General features: G+C 30.8%; 3 protein-coding genes across 3 annotated transcripts in view; all 3 read right to left on the bottom strand.

Annotated features, from left to right (window-relative positions):
* LOC130445617 (tyrosine-protein phosphatase non-receptor type 13-like) overlaps positions 1 to 1,871 on the bottom strand; it is an 89,629-nt gene extending 87,758 nt beyond the window's left edge. The window contains exon 1 of the mRNA XM_056781345.1: positions 1,718 to 1,871. The gene's annotated coding sequence lies outside the window, so the exon portion shown is untranslated. The remainder of the gene's footprint in view (positions 1 to 1,717) is intronic.
* Positions 1,872 to 8,120: 6,249 nt separating this feature from the next.
* Positions 8,121 to 14,607, bottom strand: LOC130444892 (activating signal cointegrator 1). The gene is made up of 9 exons (XM_056780245.1): positions 14,437 to 14,607; positions 14,035 to 14,294; positions 13,470 to 13,588; positions 12,513 to 12,568; positions 11,748 to 12,006; positions 10,786 to 10,997; positions 10,095 to 10,216; positions 8,513 to 8,707; positions 8,121 to 8,233 (listed from the first exon to the last, which is right to left on the bottom strand). Exons 1-9 carry the CDS (start codon positions 14,511 to 14,513, stop codon positions 8,166 to 8,168), a joined length of 1,368 nt encoding a protein of 455 aa, XP_056636223.1. The 5' UTR covers positions 14,514 to 14,607; the 3' UTR covers positions 8,121 to 8,165.
* A 1,027-nt stretch (positions 14,608 to 15,634) lies between these two features.
* The window catches only part of LOC130446024 (putative phosphatidate phosphatase), a 71,842-nt gene continuing 61,979 nt past the window's right edge, over positions 15,635 to 25,497 (bottom strand). The window contains exon 6 of the mRNA XM_056782002.1: positions 15,635 to 25,482. Coding sequence (XP_056637980.1) covers positions 25,375 to 25,482 — 108 coding nt within the window. The 3' untranslated portion in view covers positions 15,635 to 25,374. The remainder of the gene's footprint in view (positions 25,483 to 25,497) is intronic.

Below are 25,497 nucleotides of genomic sequence, written 5' to 3'. Positions count from 1 at the left end.
TGAATGGTACCTTCGCCCCTTATATTGAAAAGTGTGGTTTTATTTTGCCGACAAACCTGTAACCCTTATACACGGTTGCTTCTTTAAAAAAATGTGACCTAGGTAAAAGTTGCTGGAAATAAGATGTGGATTCAATCAAGTCATATGGTTCCAATCAAAAAAAAGTGTCTTTTGGGTCACCTTAAACGTTAAACTTAAAATTTAAAGACAGAAATCGATTCCTCGTTAAAAAAATGGATGTTTACGTGTAACTTTTTTGTACGGCCAGCAGTCTGGCCATGAAATTACAATGTACAATAATTTGGTGTTTAGTACCAGTGTACGCTGGTATTATACTCGGAATAGGTGAAACTACTCGTGGAAAAGATAAAAAATTCTCGATTTAAATTTTCATTTGTTAAAAACTAATTTATAATATAAATCTAGTTTTGAAAAATTAAGTATTTTGAAAGTATCAAAAAATTTATTTCTCTCCACAGAAAAATATAAATTTATGTACGAGATTCAGGCTTCAGAGGCACTGGAAAGTAGCATTTATGTAATACAACGAAAATTACTGCTTACAAGTTGTTTTAAATCAGAATTCAAATCCAAAATCATCGGTCATATATAATAATGTTTATTTTGGAAAGTATCCAAATACTTCAATGAACAAAAGTACTGTTTGACGTTTGATCAAGAGATTTCTTACAAAGGAAGCATTCATCATGAGGAAAAAATACAGAAAGCTTACAATAAATCTGATACAGGTTCGTTATTTGCTTCTCAATAGATGCCTATCCCAAATATTACTCTTAAATCGAAGCGTAATTACTTCCGGGTAGCTAATTTTCGAAAAAAAAAACTTATTATAGATTAATAATTTTTTCTGACTTCCATCACCAACGCTCCGTTTTCCTATCCTATCGATATTGGAGCGAAGCCACTTCCCATTGCCCGATGGAGAAAGAAGTTAGTAGTGCAGCATAGTATACGAACCAGGAACTTTGTTTGTTAGAGGAACGTTAAATTAGTATACTTAATTACCAATTCTGCAAAGATTTATTGATGAACTACCTTTAAACATTCGAAAGACTCATTTTTTCATTCTACGCAAAAAATTACTGACTAAAATATCAGTTTGGTGAAAGATGGTTTGGAACAATGAGTTGGCCTGCGAGATCCCGACTTACAATAATGGATATTTTGTATAAGAAAGGGTAAAATAAATAGTTTTTCAAGAATACATTCTAAATGATAGAATAACTCTCACAGTTTAATCAACTATAGTCAGCTCTTGGATAAATCCGAAAACGTCTCGAAAATGCGCAAATGTATAAACTTACTTTTATTTAATTATCACTAATGAAGGATGAATCAGTCGTAGTAAGCCAAGGGTGGATTTTCCATCATAATAAGAATTTAAATTTAGTTTTCTCCATAACTTTTTTCGTATTTGTCACATAAAATACACTTTATAGGAAAAAAAGTTTTTTAGATAATTTCTGGAACATATTTGATTTTTCAAAACTTAATTTATCTTAGTAATAAAATATGGAATTTGGAATTTTTTATACCTTACAAGAGTCGAGGACATACTGTGTAAATAAACTGAAAATCTATCCCCTCATTTCCAAATTGAACAAGATGTACGAGCAAATTTGAAATTTTAGAAAATATTGAAAAGTTTTATTTGTATTTCCTAAACACCATTATAATATGTAGATAAATATCTTACCTACTGTCTTCAAGGCTAGTATTGAAACAAATTGTCTCTCGAATGATCAATTTTTTCGAAAAGTAACGTATTTTCTAGTGGAAGCCCGAGTAACAGCAAACGCGTCCGTTTACATAGTTTGTCGTCGAAAAACTGTTTCTGATTTGAGCGGAGCGCAGTTTCAGAGTCTCTGAGTTGGGTCAGATATTCTCACCCACGCTCAGGATTTAGAGACGTCGCTATACGACATAACAAAAATATCATGAAAGTTATATCCGATTGGAATCAGGGATCTATGTTAAGTCTAAAATAATAGGATTTGGAGTTAGATTAAGGATTCAAATGTTTTCAAAAAAACTTAGTAAAGATCACACTTTTTTAGAGTAAATACGTCAATCAAACTTTTATATTCCGACTTTTTCTAGTTTAATTAGGGCCAAACAATAATACTGATACTAGTCACATACTTATAATTAAAAACGAATATTATAAATTGTTTTATTGTCGCTGATTCCACAATTATATGATGTAAATATCGTAGATAAACGCATTACGAGGTCTGGCTATTAAATAACGAGACTGTGTGTCTAGACGGCGCCCTAGACGGGTAGGGTAAAAAGGAATAGTGCGTTGGGTATCTAGATTTGTCTATGCACGTCCCAAAACACGTCAGTTTTATAGTATTTGTGCAGTAGCGGTTTGAAACGAACCAAATTGTGCGTGCATATCGTCTAATGAGCATCCGGCTGATTTCCGAGGCTGTAAATGCCGATAAAGAAACGGTTAGAAAAATTTTATACAAGGAAACAGTGCAAAAGTCTGTGAGAAGTTGGTGCCAAAAATCTGACTCTTAACCAAAAGCTCTTGCTCAGATTTCCGTGAAGGGTTAGAAAGGTTAGATAAAGATCTGCTTTGAAAGGGACCCGATTCCAGTCGATGGAAGCGGTATAGCAAACAACGACAGAGTTCCTAAAGGCTCTCACCAAAGAAGACTTCCAGCACTGCTTCGATAAATGGAAAAAACGTATAGAAAAATGTGTGGCGAGCGGAGGGGGTTATATTGAAGGGAAGCATTCGAATACAGAATAATTTTTATAATAAAACTTTTTTTCGTAACCAATCTCGTTATTTAATAGCCCGACCTCGTATATAGTATATAACGTATAATTTGATTTAAACTTTATATACCATTGTTGTAATACAGGATATGATTGACAACTGAAATTCGTTAATCAAATCCAGTGCTCCCATAAGCGATACTGGCGCTTCTGTGCAAATAAGGATTCTGGCGCCCCTTACGGCATTTTGGATCATGTTCATTTTATTTTGTGTGAAGGTAGGTAGGAAGGTCCTTGAAATAAAGCAAAAAAATGAGCTTTAGAAGTTATATTTATTTGTAGACCAAAATATTAAAAAAAACAGAATAAAATCATAATAAAATAAATTAAATTCACGTTTACATCCATTTTAAAGCATTTACTAAACTAAAGGTGTACAGACACGGTGTTTATAAATACTAGAAAGTAACCCAAAACCGAAAATCATATTTTTTAGAAACAAATTACAAAAATAATGCTTTACGTCTACATATATGTAAGTACTATTTTCTACGTATACTGAGATATTTTGAAAAATATGCAGATACTTCTGATAACAAATACCTAGGTAAATTCGTTATAAAATCAAAGATAATAGCTAGGTACTATAGAAAAATAAAAAATAGCTATTGTAGTAGCAATACTCATATTTTCCGAGACTTTGCTGTTGCAAATTCATTAATTATTTCGCTAAAAGTTATAGTCTCAAAAATTTCTTGTTCAGTTGCTAGAAATAGATACAGGCAATTTCAGAAGAATCCTTGGTGAAATGTTTACTTTTGGAAGGATGGAGATTGAATTGTTTCAAATATATATTGTAAAATACTTCAGGTGTCAGTATCATAGGATAATGAAAACAATTTTAATTTCATTAAACAAATCATTGGAGTCTATATCTTTATTATCCTGATCTGTCAGTCGTTGTTCAAGAACAGAACGTCTTAAAAGACCTCTGTCGCTTAATCTGAATATGTCGCTAAAAATCCCAAAATATTATCATACTCATTTAATTTAAGTCAAATGGGTTTTTTAGAGAGCTTAAAGTTTGATCTATAATTTTTAATAAAAATCTAATTTTTTCAATCATGAGAGGATTCGTGTTGATGTTTATAGTCAAATAGTTTTGGTTTAAATTTCTCCTGATCGTTGGAAATTCTTCATCAGTTTCGAGAGAGGATGCTACTTCTTTCGTTTCCACAAAAAGGAATTATCTTCAGCTACTTTCTCAAATCCATTTTTACTATAATATTCTATACTGATTCTAACGAGCAACTGATTAAATGGACAGTGTGTATGCCTACCACTCCTGCTGCCTCCGCTTGCCAAGACTGTCGAGAGTCTCTAAGAGGAACTTGGCGAAAGTCTGGATCTGGCATAAAGATGAGCAAGAGCTTCGGACTACCTTCTCATTCTGGGTCTCTTTCTCGACGCTAATCGCCAAGTTAACGAAGGATTCGATATCAACTGGATCATTTTATAACATTCTAATGGTTTGAACGTAATTTATTGAATTAAAATGTTTTAAACTTCGAAATGTGTCAAAACAATTGTATTTTTCATAATGATTTCATCGAAATCATCGTTTTCAGAATGAAAAAAAAATTATGACATCAAGCCGCAACGAATATTGAATTACATGATGTTGATTTGTCTATATACATATCCATGCTGCTTTGTAATTACAGTGCATAATATGTGGAGATGAATTCAATTCAAATTAGGGATTTCGAACGAGAAAGATTGTCGCATTGTTGATGAGTCGAAAGCATAGTCAACATATGCATTTCGAAGCATCATAGATATTTGTATTGACAACAACACCATCATGTTGATGCAATTCAACATTCGTCGCAATTTATTGCCGGGAAAATCCATGAAATGCGTAGAAGATGAATAAATAATTCAGTTCTGAAAAGAATAACAATACTTCACTATTTTGAGAAAGGCAGATCCGTTGCTATTCTAAATTTTTATGACAATTTCATAATTTTTAATATTTTTTTTTGTGAAGATATAATCGTAAAGTGAACTATAGCGTAATATAAAATCGACAAAAAAGTATCAATATGGCACAGGACTAAAACAGTTGTAAAAATGATCTCTTTCGATCTGAAATTTGATTGTAATTTTCTGTTAAACATTTTTTTGAACAGTTATTTTCTTTTCTAAATGTAATTTCTTAGAAATTGAAATAATTTCCAGGTTTCACAGGCGTATGTCAGGGTGGGTTTCAAAATTCATAAAGACAATATAAAATATATATGAAAACAGTTTGAAGAACAGATAGCATTTAGGATGTTGACAACACTTTCGCCATGTTGATTTATTTGCAATGTTTCTGATACTATCTGTTAAAATTTCATATAAATCTGATAAATAATATATAATAACATCAATCAATAAGTCTTGTGACTGACACACAGATGGCGCTGCCATTCACAAATCCAAATGACGTTTATGAAGTACCAACTTTCAAAAGGCTATGTGTAAAATTTCATGACATTTCGATTAGTCAAAAAAAAGTTACAGTCATTTAAATGAAGTTACTTTTGTTATTTTAAAAACAATAGATTCAAAACAATTTCGTTTGTCAATTTATCATTACTTCTTAATGGAAAAAAAATACTGTACAAGCTCTGCAATGGCTTCAAAAGTATTATCCGGACTAATTTAAACGTGGTCACGACGGACACCGATGATAGTGAATGTTCTGGTCGTTCAATTGAGGTGGTTACTCCAGAAAACATCAAAAAAATCCACAAATTGATTATATCTAATCGTAAATTTAAACTGTATGAGATGGTAGGAGGTGTGTTTACAATTATGCATGAACATTTAACCATGAGAAAGATTTTTTCAAAGTGGATGCCGTGTTTTTTACAGTCGATAAAAAACAACAACGTGTTGATGATTCGGAGCAGTGTTTGGCCATGTTAAGACGTAATAAATCAGATTTTTTGAGTCTATATATAACAATGGATCCATCACTTCACTCCAGAATCAAAACGATCATCATCTGAGTGGTCTGCAGCTGGTGAACCACCTCCTAAGCGTCCAGTCAGCTGGAAAGGTTATGACTCCAGTTTTTTGGGATACGCATGGAATATTGTTCATCTTCAAAAGGGAGAGATAATCAAGAGCGAATATTACATAGAGTTGATGATTCGTTTGAATGCAAAAATCTAGAACAAACGGCTTCATATGTCAAAGAAAAATCCGCTGTTCCACCAAGACAAGTCAATGGCAACGATAGTTCAATTGAATTCGAATTGCTTCCTCATCTATCGTATAGTCCAAGTCTCGCTCCCAGTGTCTAATGGCTATTCGCTGTAAAATTCAGCTTAAATGAAGAAGCAATTGTTGACACTGAAACTTATTTTGAGGCAGAAGACAAACCCTTCTACAAGCACGGCATCAAGAAGTTAGAGGAGCATTGGAATGATTGTATTGCTCTTGAAGGAGATTACATTGATGAAAAAAATCGATTTTTGTATAAAAAATGTGTAGTACTTATTGAGTGATGTGCTAGATTAGTTTTAATATTTACCTAAAAAAATTGTTATCGTTGTTGGGTAAATATATAAAAAAAGAAACCAAAGACAACTTATGTAAATATTATTATCCAAATGCTCGGTGCCATGGAATGATTTGTTATCTGTTTTAAAAAGTAGCTATATCAACACGAAGGATGATGCTGAATGCTGATTAGATGAAGAAGTATCTATTTCATATGAAAGTTATCTGTAAGGCAATTGCTTAGTGCTTAACAAAAGTTCGCTCACGTTAAGAGTTCAAATGAATGTTTGGATTTTTGTAAACGTAACCCATCTATCGATATGTCGCAGGAAATGCAACTTGAATATACCGTCATTATACCTTATAACAAAATTACAGTCACGGCATAGCGTTCTAAAAAAAGCAATTGATCCATCGAGAAAATGCGCCTGCCCAATCGTCTTCTATCGTTACCGAAAAATCAGCTGTTACTATTTATTGCCTCATCCACCATTTTCAACAGATCTTGATCCCTTCGATTACTTACTTTTTCCTTATATATAAACATGGTGAAAGGCGATTTCCAACAAATAAACAGGTAATGGAAGAGTTAATCCGTATTTTGCAGAAAGATTTTTGTTTGGACGTTTGAGAAAATTGAACTGAATATAGAATTATGTAAATAATTACTACAACTAGTAGAGACGTTACATCGCACAATCTATCAGATTATTGAAAAATCAGGGTTTATTCTTTTGTTAATTTTTCTAAATATAGTACCCATTGAGATAGTAATATAATTTGACCCATCAATAACTTTTCTTATTTCTCACTTCAGATTGTTTCATCTACATCGCTTAAGTTTCGTGATGTCTCTGCGGTTCAAAATGGTTTAAATTGGATTTGCATTGTTTCCTAATCTAATTGTGTTCGTGGACATCTTAAATGAATGATGATATTCCCAAGTCGCTGTCTGGTTTGTTACTTACAGGAGGGCATCGCTAATATCTCGTTAACTTCTGAACTGACACGATTGTATCAAAGTTATATTCAGTTTATACGTTGAGATTTGTTTCATACGAGGGTTTCCTAACAAAGACACAAAACTTTTTTCCTTGAACAAATTTATCTTTCAACATATATTACCGTCAAAAGTTTTTGTCCACCCCATAAATCAGTCATTAAATTTCAAAATAATACTTTTTAAAAAAATAATAGTATCCGTCATTTGTTTATTTTATACGAGGGCAGGTTTATATTTGGTTCTTGAAACTTGTAAGTATCGGCTGATTTGTTTATTATTATTCAACTATGAATTATTTACAGTGTTTATGATTATAGATTAGACTTAGTTATACGTAAGAATGTCTTTAGATTTATACTTTTTGGATCTAGACATATTTTTGTAAGGTTCTTGTACGAATTGTTTTCATTCTCGCAAATTCAGACTTGTTAGTTTAAAGATGGGTAAAATCTAAGAAATATCGGTTGAAACTTGTGCATTAAGTCTTCATAGACATGGTCAAAAGTAACTGTACCATTGACCCCGAAAGAAAAAGAAGATAGTGGATGATAAAAGTGCACAGGAATCGTACATTGTGAGTCTTGCTATGTTTGTTAACTTAAAGTTTGTTTTCAAATACAGGGTGGCGTAATAGGACGTGCATTTATTAAGTATAGGCTAAAAAAATAAATACATAAGATATTGTTGAAATAAAAGATATAATGATTAAGTAATTCTTAATGTAGCCTAATTTTAAATAGGAAATTATTATGTCAGAACACACACTGTAGAGTTTGTTGTTTGGAATATAGAATAAAAAAAATGTATATTAATATAAACACAATTTTAATATAATAACTTGATACATGTCACTTTAAAAATCATAATTTGCATGTTGTAGAGCTACTTTCGCACATTTGTGAAGATCTTTATCTAAACTATCTGTAAAAAAAATAAAGAATATATTAATATTTACCAAAGAATTCCAGATATTTTGTACATATTCTAACTTAACATTTAACAACAGTTTTTAAAAGAAATATTCTCTGAAGAATATTGTTAAGCATACAGTCAAGAAAAACAACAGTTGAAGTACTTTTTGTAAAATATATCATGTTTTTGAAAGGTACTGATAATTCCAGGTTTCAATATTATCTGATTATATTATAAACAGCACTGGGGTCAATACCCTAGTTCTGACAGATGTGTCGAAATACTTACATATTTTATGTTTACCAACAATTGGATAAAAAATCGGCAAAATCATTGGAGACGAACAAATCAGTACATAAGGACTGTTACTTTCTCCATTAGGAAATTTCTTACTATATGTTACTTGATCCAAACAATCCTCAACAAAAACACATCCGAGAAGACAACTTGTTGGATATTCCTTTGGAAATTTAAGGGAAGGATCTGTAAAAAGACAATGTTTCAATAAATATAAAGATGGATTGAGCTTGTTTGTGAATCATTAACTTAGAAATATTCAATCAAGCTATTTGGGAGATACAAAAAGCATGCAATTAAACTCTGTTTACTACTATAAGCTTAAAAGTATTAGAGTTTGGAGTAAATTTAAATAGAACCAAATTAATGATAGTCAAAGCAAATCAAAATGAGCCATAGAATAAAAAAATAAAATATAGGGATAGTATCTTAGAAAGAGCAATTACATACAAATATTTTGATGTGTGTGTCAATGAAGGTCTTAACCTAAACCCCTTAAAGACCATCTTAGTTCTATTCACTACGAGGAACAAAATCTCTAGGAATGAACGGGGTCGAACAAATCCTTAAGTCAGATATTTAATATTTCGGGGTGATCTTCGATCAGAGACTAGCATGAACACAACACCTTTAAACAGTAAGCCGTAAGGGACAAATTGCTGTATACAACTGCTGCAGAATTGTGGTAGGAACATGGGGCTTGAAACCCAAAATTATGAAACGGATGTACAAATCGACCGACCGACAAGAATAATTGGGGACACAACCCTAGATCAGTTGCAAAGGGCGGCATGCCAGATCTTCATAGAGAATGAAGCAATAAATGCATACAAGGAACATTAAGCCCAGCGACTTTACTGGACTACCAAAAACTATACAATTATAATAACAAGTCGACATCAATGGACAAATGCAGAAATTACGTTCCCCATGAGGCTCATTAGTATTCTACACTGATGGCTCGAAAATGGACAAGTACGGATAGAAATATATTGCGAAGCTTGCTATTCCAATGGGCTCGGATCATTCCATTTTCCAGGCGGAAACATATACCATCCTTGCGTGCGCAGCTCGTTACGTACAACGTAACTATCTTAAAGCAAAGATATCCTCCTATCTTTGAACCCAATGGGAGAAAACAATAAAGTAACTCTTATGGGGTACATGGCCACACTGGAATACACGGCAATGAACAAAAAAGGCGGGAAAATTGCTTTCATAGGTTTCCCAAAGAGCCATCAAGTCATAATCATAAAAAACTGGTCTCAAAAGGCCATTTCGTTGAACAAAGACATCTGAAGAACATCGGAAAAACTTCCGACAGCTTTTGTCACTTCTGTAAGAAACCAAAGGAAACCGCCGAACACCTGTTTTATGAGTGAGGGGCAATCCGTCGACAAAGAGTATGGTGCTAACATTCAATCTTTTAACAGCCAAAAGAGGTAAGTCGCATAGTCACCAGTTAAAGTAAAATCGCTGCTACCTGACTGGTAGAAAGTTTACAAGTTAATTTTTCATTACAGAATAATAAATATGAGAAATAATTTCCTTCGCTGAACACTAATGTTATTACCATGATAATATTCCCTATAAAACGATTCTAGGGCTTCAATTTCGTCATCTTCGGGAACTCTGGCAGCTGCCGCAATCCATAACCTTCCTCGATGAGTAGTTGGCCAAGTACGCCCCTCATGTCTGAAATAATGAATCGGATAAATAATATTAATTAGCATCTACATTTATGAAGGGCTCATTTGCTTTATCGGTATTTCTGTATGATATACAGATCCATAAATTGACAGTTTTCATATTAGCAGAAGCGGGACAACTGGAGTGTAGTGAACAATGGACATCCCCAGTGCAGCCAGCAGCTATAAAAGGGAACACAAAACAAAACATTACTTCAGAGAGCATAAAACATGGCTTGGGTACATTATTAAGGCAGTCTAGGTTTGTAAACTGTGTACTCATGTGTTTTAATATCAAAACTATTTTGTTTTGGTTTGTAAGCTGAATCTGATATGACGAAATTTTTGTTTTAATTTTGAATTAGAGTAGCGGGGGTATTATGTAAATTTTGTAAATTAAATGAATGAGTCACACACATTTCACTGTCTGAGTGCAAAGCGCTCACTAAAATATTTTAAATTACTTAAGAAACACACACCCAGTTTATGACTTAATCTAAAAAGACAACATACAGATTTTCTTAGTTAGAAGTGTTTAAAAAAAGAAATATTACTAGTTCGGTTTTATTTCCTTACTTTTTTACTCCAGCTACTAATAAACTAGCATAAGGCTGATGCATACTGAGACATAAACCATGATCAGTATTTATCATCACGTCTTCATCAAAGATTCTAGTTTTATAGTCTATTATCGGCATTGATGAATCTTCTTCTGCCAAATTTTCTACCTCTTTTAGTTTTTTGTGTCGCATTTGTATCAAAAGATTAACTAAATCTTCGTTGGCATTCTATAAATTATGAATTTGTTATAAACAACAATGGAAAAACAGTCAAATTTATGATAAACAGTTTGTATATTAATATAAATCAAATATACACAATGTTCAAAAGTTTATACAAAAGTTTAAATAGTGAACTTGTCAATGAACAAAATGCAATGATATATCAACAACCAGTGAAGAGATACTTTGCATTAACTTGTTTTAGGACTAATAGATTAATACAAAGTACTAATCACATTGTTGAAAGGAAGAGGATCAAATACAAATACAATATAAAAAAATATGAGATGAACTGTTAATATTTAGGTTAAAATAGGTTTTCCTTATTGTAGTGATAAAAATAGTTGACAATTCTTTTCGATCCTGTATAATATATATGCCTATATAGTACGTGCATAACGCCACCACACAAATAATCAGAGAATCGGCCTTTTGACATCGATTTTTCGACCCTGTATCCAACTCTCCGAGCAATCACAGAAACGGGATTATGGACATCGATAGTTTTTCTCGACCTTGTATAATATGTATAACTATATATAGTTATAAATATATTATAGTACGTGTTCAACCCCCGCGAACAATCAAAAAAACGACATTTCTCATAAATATCCATTTCGCAGCCTGCCAGTTACATCATCTGATTTCTTTATTGATTTGATAAAAACATTGATACAATAGTAAATGAATGCATCAAGTTGTAAAATAGAAATATTCATTTCAAAAAGTGGTTGAAACTACATATCAAAATCTTACCTCAACTCTAATTCTTTCATATGACCTTTCTGAAGACTTTTGAATATCTTTATATAATTGTTCTACTTTCTTAAGATGTTCTATTGAATCCTTTAATAGTCTCTGTCTAATTTTCTCATCTTCTTCACTACTCTCTACAACTTTTCGAGAAGCGAAGTCAAGTGCTATAACCATTTTTCTTTTAGCATCATTGTTGTTCTTTTTTGAATTTATTTTAAAATAATCGTTGTCATCATCAAAAACTTTATTTTCTTTTGGCCTACAATTTAATAAAATAGATAATGTCAAAGACAAAAATGTTTAAAAATAATAACATTTATTTAAAGGTTTTTTGTAATAATTATGTGAACAAATCGATTATAAAAATTTGTAAGAAAAAACCTACGGGGATAAAAATAGTATATTTTGTACCAGTGTGAAAAAGATTTCATATGAATGAAGCTGAAGTAATTGTAAATGATTTTGTCATGTTTGGAAATGACAAAAATTTTATATCTTACTCTAGAAATTTTAGAGTTTGCTATTCCCAATACTCATTTCAATTATGATATTACTCAGAACACACTTAAACTGAAGGAATAATCATGATAAAAATAATGTTTTAAACGTCAGTTACATCCTAGCACAATCGAGAGTTGCAAAAAACATCCACATTTTCAACTTGATTATATTGAATAATTCATTATCCAAATTTAACTTTTTTATGATATTCACCAATTACTGATGCAAGTAGATATGGAACTAAACAGAAAGAATTGAACTTACTTCATAATTGATTTCTGTTTTCTACCCTCAAATACCTCCTCTCCTCTTACATATATCTAAAATAACAAAGAAAATTGTAATCTATAAACAAAAAGTTGCACCTGCCAGTTTGTAATTTGTGATGAACAAAAATTGTACCATAATGTTCTTGCACCAAATGTAGAAAAACTCATCTTTTACATTATAGATGTAATTATAACTAGATGCTTTAAATTTCATTCTTGTCATGTTCATTTTTGTTTAAAATTTGGGATATATTTCTGAATACAGTCCGCCAATTACCATTTTTTGAATGCCAATATTCTCTAGTGACAATAATTTTTTTTATAAACGACCTTTTTGGTTTTTTTATTACCATTATCGCCTTGCGTTATGTTATTAGTTGTGTGAAAACAAAATCTTACTGATCATTTGTACCAGTATCTGTGACAGCACAGATGTGACAAATTAAATATTGATCCCTTTACTCAGCTTTGACAAGATATTAAACATTTTTATCCAGGAATAAGCAGTTAGTTTTGGAGTTAAAACATATTTTTTAATTAATTATATTTTCATAGTATATTTATTTGTATATAACAGTTTTGGCCCAATCAGTACAGACAGTGTTTCAAAGTTCAGTCAAAATTTTATACATATTATAGAAATAAAAAATAAAATGTTTATATTCAATGAAAATTTTGTGCTATAATGTTCCAACATCAAATGTAAACATTAATTCAAAACTCCTCTTTATAAAGTATTTTACATTGTAGATGTTATAAGAAAAAAGTAACTTTAACTAGATGCTTTAAAGGATAATATACATCAAAGCTCGACTATCAACAACATACATTATTATCTTGTTTATTTTTGTTTAAAATTTTAGATATATTTAAGAAATTGGAAAATAAAAAATTTATATTAGGTGTAAAACATCAATTTTTAATGGGAAAAAGATTAATTGTTTCCACATACTTGATTTCCACAAAATAAGCATGGTCCTGGTCCTTCCTGTATACAATGAATTCTACCACATACCATACAATTATTCATGAAGTCGTGCTCTTGTCCTAAGCAATCACAAATTCTTCTTCCTGTAATTACATTTTATTTGTTTTTCCAATGTATCAAAAACCCTTGTTTTATTGTTGTTATCTGATCTTAGTATGATGAATGAATGAATCAAGATCAAGACTATGATTACATATACCTAAATGAAATTATTCAACTGAACAAATAAAATCAGATAAAAGACAGGATGTAATTGTTCTAATAGCATTCAGATCACAAAAAGCAATGAAAAGGCATAAAACTGGGACAATGCAAAAATGATCCAGCTCATAATAAATGGAATAAACTTATTGTAAAGGAGAGACTCTGGGAATGTAATAGAAACAGATCTCAAATGAAAAGGGCAAATGATACTCAAAAGCAGGCAGTATTTAAATAAACACATTTAGCTTCCAGATAGGAAGATTGATCTCTAGTTAAAACATTCACAGGAAAAGTTGAACAAACATACATTAAAGCGTTCTCTCACCTTCTTCTTGCTGTTTTTTCTCTTGAAATTTGTTTATATCTCTAAATTTAGTTTTGCCTTTCTTATTAACAACTGGTTTTTGTTGACTATTTACATTAGTATTACTGGAATTTATAGATAATGATTTGTTGTTAGACTGCTTTCCCAAGATAAGTTTTCGAATGCACTGATACGAATTTAGATGGTCTTTGTTGCTCTTGTCTAGGATATTTTCGAAGAATTCTGCGCAGTCTTCTTCATGTTTGATACTTTTAATGTAACTTGGAATCAATATATAAATATTAAATAGTTATACATATTTATATTATATTTATTTGAATTCACAACTTAATTCATATCTTGTCTAATCAGAAACGTTGCACAATCTGTTATAATGTATTTATTTTTATATCTAAAATTTACCTTACTATATCGGTTGAAACATCGTCCCCTATAATGGTCTTCAAATTTTTTAACAAAATTTGATCAGACATTGTCATATATTTTTATTTTTAATTTATAGATATTTAGTTAGCTCACAAAATATGGTTAGGTTTTGTTACATTTTTGACACTTGACACACTTGACATTAACAATTACTATTAGGGGTGCATTCCACTTAACACCCACAATGAGATAAAGTCTTTTGGTGCATTCCACTTAACGCCCACAACGACATATAAGTCTTTGGGTGCATTTCATTAAGCATTACTCTTTTGGGCGTTCGACATAGCGACCATGGTTGTGGCGAGAACGTCACGGCATACATTTTTTTTGCTAACAGCACTGCCTGAATATATTTTTTTCTAATGGTATGGTCCAAAAATACTCAATTCAACGCCTTGTGCTAGCTTCCAACCATCTGTATACCAGTGCGGTCGATTTTGGATTTTGGTGACCTGTCAAATATCTACGCTTCAAGTTTTCTGTCTGGATTTGGGCGTCGCTAAACGCTCCTTTTCCCAGTACAAAGTATAGAGGGGCAGGGTTTGCAGCACCTCTACCCAAACAGATCAGCTTTTGGAATTTGTTCAGTATTGACTGAGCTTTTCCATCTTCCGGCTACCAAATAAGCGATGCGTATGTGATCACACGGATTTATTTCATGGCATCTCAGGCTTGAGTCCTCATATCTTGCCTAGCTAGATACTTTATTTTATTGGAAAATACCACGTAAATTTCTTCAAACATTTGTGCGCGGATAGCTACCTATCTTCTTGTAAATAGGACTAGTATTATTTTACTGGGGTTGATTGACAGTTTTCATCTCCCCAACCTCTTGCTTGCCCCTTACTACCACCACGAGATCATCCCTTCAGGGCAATAATAGTAGAGGGGTGACCGTTTTTTTTGCGTTTACTATATGCTGTGATAGTATCACACTAGTCAATCTGAATGTCTACCTCCCAATCTTCTATAACCCTCTTCATGGATTGATGTGTGGTGGTGTCAGTCCATTTGAACTTCTACCTCCAATCTTTTATAACCTCCTTCACGGATTGATGTGTGAGGTTGTCAAAAGCACGCTCTATGTCAATGAAGATTGCTAGAGAAATATTTTTACTGTCATTAGCTTTTTTTCTGTCTTTCACAAGGCAATACAAAAAATAAAAACAGTATCTCATTTTCCAACTAAATTTTATTTTGAATTGAATCACATTCACAAAATATAAAACACATATCACAATGTACAAGTTATAAGTTATTGATAAATATATTTATTCATTTAATGTTTTAATGATCACTTAACAAAATAAAATATTGACCATTTTTAACCTCTGATTGTTTGACATTGCATCGCAACAACTGTAGATAGAAACAGAGTTATATGGTAATTGGTCTTGTCTGGAAAGGATGAAACCAAATATATAGATTAATCAAGAGAAGACGATTCGTATTGATAGAAGCTGTGTTTAAGGGTTCTAGGAATACACATGTAAAACCAATGAACTAACAACGAAGTTCTTAATTACTGGAATCTCAATGCATTTACGAACCCAAAGCAATAAATAGTTAAAAAGACAGAATTACTATAATTACCATAATAAATATCAAGTTAAGAGTTGTTGATGCTGATATGAATATATTTTTGAAAACTCTACCGAATAACAAAACTTATTTTTGAGAATATAATATCTTTTATCATAACTAAAAATGAAACTCATGTGGCTGACCGTTAAAACAAATAAGCCTTCCTTGGGCAACAAGTACTGGAAACATGGGTAAATATCTGCATGACCAATTTACTAAAAGTTTATCAATTATAACATAATTTTTCTAGAATGGAAAAATTTACAATCTTGTTTTTAGCTTAAATTTTACTGTAATATCCAGACTTTATGCTGGGAAAAGGTATAAGGTAGAAAACATTGTATACTTCACAAAAATCTATAACTACTTTTAAAGGTCCGTCGATTTCCATATAAATACATCTGAGTTTATTGGAGTTCTAAAAGTTATAAATTTAATTACCAGTATCTATATCAGTGTTTCCCAACGTAGGGCCCACGCCACACAAGGGAGCAGTCGAAAATTGAGTCGAGTTTAACCTTTTCTCACGGGGTGATTAAAATGCAATTTCGGTGTCAAATTCAAATGTTAGGTATAATCTGGTTTGACAAGACCAGAATATCAACAGGGTGTTTGGCATCATCAAGTGAACATCCAAGCGGGAAATACCGGACTTCTCGCTGTAGTATTTCACAGCTTACACTTGGTATTAATTTGAAATAAGTGAACGTACTTGATTTTATTTCTTTATCTTAACCGAAGACATTAAATCAAGGAACAAATATAACTCTTGTCGATGCAAAAGCAAATATATTTAGTTTTATTACTTTTATCGAGTCAGTTTCTTGGCTCCAAAAATATGAAGTTATTCATAATGCTTTACTTATCATTGTCAATTATTTGAAAATTCATATGCTGATTCACAAGAAAGATTGTCTGATTTAAGACAAATTGTTTTAACAACACGGATGATGTAGGTAATGTTAGTAGTGGATTTGTCTGAAGAGAAACTTATAGAATTGTAAAACAGAAGAGGAAACAGAAATCAAATACCATTTCCATCCATCATTTTAGCTGTACATTTAGTGCTGTGAATGATTTACTGGTAAAAAAGAAATATAACAAAACGTGAAGACTTCAGACTGAAGCTAACCAAACTGGAATCTAATATAAAATCTCCATGCAGCAAGCATCAAGCATAAGAATCTTGGTAAATTAATATAGAGAAATTTGTATTGAAATTAATTGCAATTTGAATTCTAGTTTCCCATTATATGTTTTGAAAATTTATTTATTACTTACTGTGCTTCGTTAACAATTATCTAGTGATTTATACCTAAAACCTATTTTAATTTAAGTTTCTTTAATAAACAGTTGTGTGTTGTAAACTTTTATGTGTGTTATATGAGGAGTGATTAGAATTTTAGAAAGGCTAAAGTGGGGCATGGCACAAAAAAGATTGGGAAACACTGATTTATATTCTAAATTCACATGTACATCTAGCTAACCTAATTAAGTTCAGTATTTGTTAAGTTATATTTATTTACTATTGTATTATTTAAAGAAAATTGAAGTTATCAAATAATAGTGAGTCTTGGAAAATAAAGTCAAAAACTGAAAACTTGACATAATATAAGTATTAGTGTAGATATTTGATTGAAGAAATAGTGTTCGATTTAACTAATAGTGACAAAGAGAAATGGGGCCACGAAAAATGAAATGACGATGAATCACTAAATATTCAACAAAAAGAAAGGGATACCAAAACTATGAAAAATGTAACCATTTCTCCATAAAAGTAATAATATAACAATAAAAAATTATATGTAAAATCGAAAAAATTGTTAACCAAATCAATATGAATGAAAAACAGAAATAATTACGAGTAGTATTTGTGGATGTGAAACCAGCTTCATTTACAGATCTAAAACTAAGAAAGTATATAAAAAATTATGAAAGAAGCAATCACTAGTATCTATAAATCGTCAATTTAGAGGTAAACAGGCAAACATCAATTTATTTCCACCTAGAAAATGTCCTAAAAGACAAAAAAAAAGAATAATTTTATCAGGTACGTAATCTAAAAAATGGAAACTGGCGCAGTCAGCATTGTTCTGATGGAAAAATAAAAAAAATACAATGATTTTTAAATGAGAGGAATGAAACGCTCCATAACATGGACATGGAATCAAAATGTTAGGTTATGTTAGAAAACATGGAAGATACAATGGAGTAGAATGAGTATTATGAAAGCCTGGTCCCATTATTTCAAAATACTTGATTTATCATTGTTTTCATTGAGGTTGTTTTGTATAATTACCTACAAGAGAATGAAGGTTACAATTATAATAACAAACGTATATGTACATAACTGAAATATATATTTATTCCAAAGAATTTTGAAAATACTTATCATATTATTTAATACATATTTTGACCCGACAGGTAAGAGAACTGAATTGAATCTAAATTATGTACGAAGAAAATAAAAAATTTAAATTCAATTCGCAACTTTACCATTATTACTAAAACTAAACATTTGTTACCATATCGAAATGAATCTCTATTTAGCTACCACGTTTATAAAATAATTCAAATATATAATTGTATTAATAGACCTGAAACCTGAAATACAAGCATCAAATACCACATTTTTTATTCGTCAGTATTTTGATAAGAAACAACATTTTTTTTGTGAAAGCGATTGTCGGGAAAAAGTAGAAAGAACAAGGTTCTCTTCACTTGTTAGGAGCTCATTTCTTAATGAATATAAAAATTTTATATTCGTCACAAATAGACAATAGACGTCGATGGACGTCAAAACTTTATGATTGTAATGAATAAATGGCCGAATAAATTTATTAACTGACTCTTGTACATCGGGTTTTATTTTACGTGGTACTTTTTATGTAGAATAGTTTGTTTCTTAAAATTAATAATGAAAAAGTTTTTCACACAATTCAAAAAATTTGAATTTGTATGTGTACCTGAAAATAAAATCTAATTGTTAATAAATATAAAAAAAATTTAAAGCTTCATAGAGTGACCAAACAAAACTGAATCAAACCATTTATAATAAGAAATATGAATATTTTAACAGTCCAAAGTAAGAATCAATCCATTGCCTTTAGATAAACATTGGAATTACCACAAAATGTTCCAATAAAATCTAATATACCCAATTTTACAACTCACTCATAGTAGAATAATTACCATATAAGTTAATATCCTGCATTATTATGTTATCGAATATTTCTGGTAATATAGAGTTTAAAGTCTCAAAAAAGTATAAACTCCTCCTTTACAATATACATAATGGGCTGATTGATGTTTACATTCATAGAAACTCGCCCATTTTTTTATTTAATCAGGATACTGTACAAATCTCATGTAATCTCGGAAGGGAATCCAAAAAACAAATTAAAATATCCATGAATAAAACAAATATTAGAGGTTGGGTACAAATCAAGAAAATAACTGAATTACTTATCCGAAAGAAGCATTACTTTTAGTGAATATTGAGGTTTATCCTGTCCATTAAAAAGTGAAAATAAACGAAAATATCATGAATTTAAAGTAGAGAGAAATTATAGAATTATAAAAGTTCGGTTTCAACTTCACTTGGCCACCCTGTACAAATATTAAACTAAAAAATTATTATAAGTATGACATTGCATAAAATAAATTATGTAAATAAATGGATTTCAATTGTGCGATATGCACAGATGGAAAAAGTTAAGTATATTAATAAAGTTGTCTAAACTATATTTATTTTTAAAACAGAATTTTTAATTGAGAACGTAACCATATGGTACGGCACTGTCTAATTTTATTCACAAAACAATATTATATTTATTGAATTTTTTATTGTGAATTCGGAATGTGAGTTTTCCTACTCAAATTTTTATTTAAGAAAAGCAGTTTTCAATGTTCTAATAAATAAACAGTTTGAAAAAAATTTAACGAAGGTACTTGTCTGTCGCAAACGTTAACAGAGATGGTGCAGAATGAATGAGACATTTTAATGTATTCAGTGTGTCGTAAACAGGCTGAAAGAACTAGATTTGAGAGATCAAGAGACATCACCAAAAAGCAAAACCACTTCATTACTATCTTGGATAATAATGGGGTAATGTATGCAAATATTTCCAGGTAATAGTATTTTTAGAGGGAAAATTAAAGTTATAGTTATAAAAACTTACATTTAAACAACTTCAGAGGTTCATAAAAGAGACGCTAGATGAAAATTACTTGTTATTAGATCATTATAAATGCACCGAGAAGCCAGTTGGAATAAATACATTGAGAAATACTAAGTCGAACCTACTGGAGTCAAATGAGTTTATACTGTTTTAGATCTTCTTGTATGTTGGCAGACTAATGAGTAAATATGGAGGTTATAAACAAAGCACGAAGAATGCAAGTATACAATAGTAGCTAATCAATCTATTAATCATAAAATGGATAATAGTGATAAATTTAGCAACTTGCTCAATTAAAATCTTCAACATGGCAAGGTATTAGTTCTATTAAAAATTAAATGTCTCGTTTAAAGCTCGTTAAGTGCAATGACACTAAAAGTTGCGACATTTTAAAACATTTAAGCCTCAAAGTTGCGTGGTCCTGCCCTATCAAAATCATATTGATATTATGACCTTTTAGAATAGTTTCACGTAACATGAAAACGGCAATGCCGCATTGTCGTGACCACGTGGCATCATTTACCCGGTTTAAAAGTGAGATTATTGGTTTACAAGAAACAGTTGAAAAAGAAAATGTTGTTTTCGATATCGTCCACGTTTTGGAAAAATATGAAAATTGTCTTGATTGTGCAATAAAATTAATCATAAATTCAAAAACAGAATCGCAAGAAGCAAAGCAGAAGAGCATCTATTAGCTGTAACATCGAAAAATTAAAGATGAAAAAATATGGCGAAAAAAAGTAGATGGAGAAAACGGAGAAGATGGAAATATCATCATCATATTATAGAGATTGATAATTCATCTATGGGTAACAATGCTGCTCTTGATGGTTAAAAAATCACCATAATCACAGTTCTATCAACTCGCACTACTTCGTAGTCACATCCAGAAAGAGCAGTTGCTCTATCTAATTGGAAAATCTACATCATTAAAGCTGTAGATTGAAATCCAAAACCTGAATTACACAATCTCAATTGGATTATTTAGAGCAGGCAACATAATTAGAATGCTCATGTAACCAAGGAACTCGTCAAAATAGCCTCTACATACACATAAACAGCTACCACAAGTTTCTCCCTTACATATACACATTTTTCGAAGTGGTCGCTTCACCAATTGAACGTCTTCTATCGCTCATCAACTCAAGTTTTTATGAGTTCATTATGAACAGTATGAGGGAGCGCAGAATAAATATTTTGTTATCATATTGTTGTTGCATTCCTAACAGGAAATGCGTCCCTCATCACACCATTCTTTTGAATCCTAGTAAATAATTATCACCATAGCTTGATATATGCGCATGATATAAAAAAAGTTAAAAGTATGGTTGCAGTAAGTATTTGCAGGTATTTAACACTCGTGCAGCTGCCGCAATCACTTCAGTTAATGCCGTTTTAGTTTATACAAAAATTGTGATTTGTAACTCCATGAAAATAAGTACTAAAAATGTCGTATGAAAACGAGCCTTTAATGCTATTTCATTAAAAATTTTAACTCATTCTTGGCATTGTAAAATATAAAAAACATTCATGACAGTTATAAAAAATCAATTTATTTAAACTTCTCTCTAATATCTTCAGCTTTCTCCATGTGTGTTCTTAAAAATTTGCGACTTGACAACAGGAAGGTCACTACTTTTGGTATATTGCTTCTGAAGTTTTGCAAATATGAATTATTATTTGAAGATAAGATAATAGACAAAGAACTCATTCATTTGTCAACTCGAATAATATATGATTGGTCAGTTTAAACTTGAGATCTTAAGTAGGTATTTTATTAATTATATAATGAATACAGTCACCTTATTATTTTGAATAAAAATAATTTCAAACCCAACTCTTAAAACGAGGTATTGATGAAAATGAACTACATAATGCGAATGATTTGACGAAATCTATATAATTATTCCATATCTCACTGTACAGATTATTAATACCAGGAGATTTCTATTTGGAAAATTTTCATTAGGTAAGAGATCATCAGAAAAATTAAAAAAAAAACTGCTAGAGATATGAGAACTAAGAAATTAGACAGAACAACACTATATGCCATAATTCTATATTTTTCAGATTTATAAATAAGTAGGTACAACTCAAAAACCGTCTATGTGTATAGACATTTTGAAAATTGTAGATTTCAACCTGTATATTTTCTATACTAGGTCATTTTTAATGTTATAAGTGATATATACGAGTGCGGCTATTAGGTAAAGACACTAGCGCTGCTACAGAAAAGTGCGCGTGCGCAAAAGATTAATGACTATCAGCTATTTAGCCTGTTGCCTACTCTTTGAAATGAGGTGTATACCGTGTCTGTAAACAAACCAGTGTAGCCGCGATCGTCGATTGTATAGGGGCTTTTTTACCGTAATAATGATCCGCGTGAAAATAAAGCAACAGATTGTTGTGAAATTTCTCATAAAACTTGAAAAAACTGAAACTGAAACTTATAATTTATTGAGACAAGTGTATGGTAATGAATGTCGCGTACACCTACCGAACACACTATTTACACCATCGCTACACTAACAATCACAATTACACTGTCTTACTCGCGTTTCGATAACCAAGATTGAAGGTAAACAGAGTCTCTGAAGGCGATAAATTGGTTATAGAAACGCGCGTCAGACAGTGTAATTGTGAGTGTTGGTGTAAACGGTGTGTTCAGTATGAATACCAACAACGGTTCCAGAATTTCCAGCTTAGTCGCGTCCACCTGTTTTTGAATGGTTTAAACGTTTGGAAAATGGGCTAGAAGATGAAACGGTTGACAAGTCGATAATTTTTGTTCGAGCGATTACTGAATCTATAGGAATTGACAAATTTTACATGAAAACTTTAATATGTAAAAGGTAGGCGTAAAACTGGTAAGTAAAATCTTCACATTTGATAACAAGAAACTCGCAAAAATCTTTGTACTGACACTTTAAATGCGATTGAAAGTGACTCAAACTTATTAGAAAAGGTGATAATATATGCCGAATCAAAATTTTATTAAAAGGAATAAGATTTGAAGAAAGAAAAAGCGCCGCGCGTCCCGAAGAAACCGACAGAAATAAACTTCGTGTATTGTTTTGAACTATACAAGATGGAGCGATTAGGGACAGTAGTGGATGGGTATATATTGTGGCCCTATAAAGTGTCATAATAATTTTCATTTAATTTTAAAACCTACAAAATGTACCATGCCCCTTTAGCCTTTTCAAATGGTGAACTAGCTTCAAGAAAATTTTTCTTTTAAATGAAAACAAGAAAAATATAATGAAAGTAAACATGATAACCCTCTAAGGAGCAACATTACTAGTTCTGTTGCTTCTTATCCATGAGGAGTCAAGGTTAAGAATGATTTACTAAATTCTGATTGAAAGTAGAAAATTTCAGCAGTTTCGAGCTTAATAATTACTTTGAAAAATTAAATTTTTGTACAATAAAACATGCCAATAATAGTATAATTTTGGATTGGACCTTGAGGCATTACAAAAAAATTAAAGGTTAAATGGTTAAGATAGTGTTGAATGAAGCGACTTTGTATACTTTTTTTTAAAGGAAAATTTTTCAATTAAAAGCATTTTGAAATTTTTATATCGTTAAGAAATAACTAAAGGGAGCAGACTAATTACTTAGGTCTAAATGTTAAACAAAATGATTTTTTAAATAAACCGAAAAAATATTCTCGAGACACTTTGGAAGAGTAATATATAGAAAAATAATCCCAAAAAGTTAGATAATTTTTTGGAATTGTTAAATGAATACAGGTGATGGCTGAAATCTAAAGTAAAATTGGAATTTTTTGGTTTGTTGAAAAATGTATATTGGAATCGCTTCTATCAATGAAAACTCCAAAGAAATAAGCGCTGAATTAAGTGAATTTTGATTAATAATTTTTACCACTACTGCTCTTTAAAGTCTTAATCTGAATCTTCTACACTTATTAGAAATAAAGCTGAAGAATTGGAAGAAGAATGAGACTTTAATGAGACATCCACGAAGATGAAGATCTCAATTTCAAACTCCAATAAAATATTATTTTTATTATATATGTATATCAAATTAATAGGATTACATCTGCAATTATTATTATTGTTATGATTACAAAATTTCATCACGTTTTGTTATTATTCATTACAATTTTTATTACTACTGCTTTTGTTGTATTATTTTCATTGTTTTTTTTGTTAGGAATGGAATTATTTATTAACTCCGAATTTATACAGAGAATTCGCATGAATGTTTTATGTCACGTAGTCTCACGAAAAATAATCCCATCGTAGCGTATTTGAGCGAAAGACATAGCACCTTGAGTTATATATACTGCTCTTTGCCAGTACCAATATAACCTCTTTAATCAGATGAAACATTCCAACAAATTGACCTATATTACTCACCTAAAAGTGTCCCAAAAACATTTTGCATTGATTTAGAAAACCATCTTAGTCTGGTTCAGGATCAAACTTAAAAATTTACTAAATACCTGAAAAAACATCCCTTTATTAAAAAATATAAGATAGTAACAACATTTTCCAGTGACTCAACAACCTACCCAACAATGTCCAAAAACTCTTCATCTATGAGGAATGCTTATCTAAAATGGTATAGAAGAAGTAGGAAACTCATTCCAACATTTTATATTTGAATGGTGATAAGCGATGTACACTACTTTTTTCTCAAAATTATGAAACGATTATACTCATCAAACGTTACAAAATAATATCCTTAAAAACTTTTAAAAAATACCTTCAAGCGAAAAATCAAAAGAATGTTACTATTGGAAAAAACACACTTTGAAAAACAACACACTAATGAAAAGGAAATAAAAATTAAACTTATAATAATCAAGATAAACTTCCCAAACCCTACTTACATACATACATAAACTTCATGTACGTACTTGAAAATAATTAAAATCAAAAATATATTTAAAAAAAATAATATTATATATCAATCCCATGGATTATCAACCCAAAATATCCTCAGTGGCTAAGAATAGCCGAAAAATTATATTTGATATTGCTAAGTTTACGATATAAAGTATTGCGTTCGTTTTTTAAGATAATAAATTGCTCACAATAAATTACTGCCATTCATATAAACTTTTTATAACAATAAAAAAGTTTTCACCAACAAAATAATAAATCGTAATAAATCACATTCAAACGTGCGTTCTGTTGTTGCCGTTCAAGTTGGTTAGTTCAGATGGTTCCAGTTTCTTGAAAACACTCGGCTGCGGCTTACTGAACAAATTTGAAAAACATCTTGACTAAAAAAAAATAAA

Source organism: Diorhabda sublineata, chromosome 6, assembly GCF_026230105.1.
Source record: "Diorhabda sublineata isolate icDioSubl1.1 chromosome 6, icDioSubl1.1, whole genome shotgun sequence".
NCBI classification, from domain to species: Eukaryota; Metazoa; Arthropoda; class Insecta; order Coleoptera; family Chrysomelidae; genus Diorhabda; species Diorhabda sublineata.
This window is presented reverse-complemented; position numbering and strand designations above follow the sequence as displayed.

Coding starts and splice junctions, on each gene's coding strand:
- LOC130444892 (XM_056780245.1), bottom strand. CDS start 14,513: ATGACAATGTCTGATCAAATTTTGTTAAAAAATTTGAAGACCATTATA. Junction 12,569..13,469: donor GCTTATTTTGTGGAAATCAA/GTATGTGGAAAC, acceptor TTGTTATTTTAG/ATATATGTAAGAGGAGAGGA. Junction 10,217..10,785: donor TTAGTAGCTGGAGTAAAAAA/GTAAGGAAATAA, acceptor TCATTATTTCAG/ACATGAGGGGCGTACTTGGC.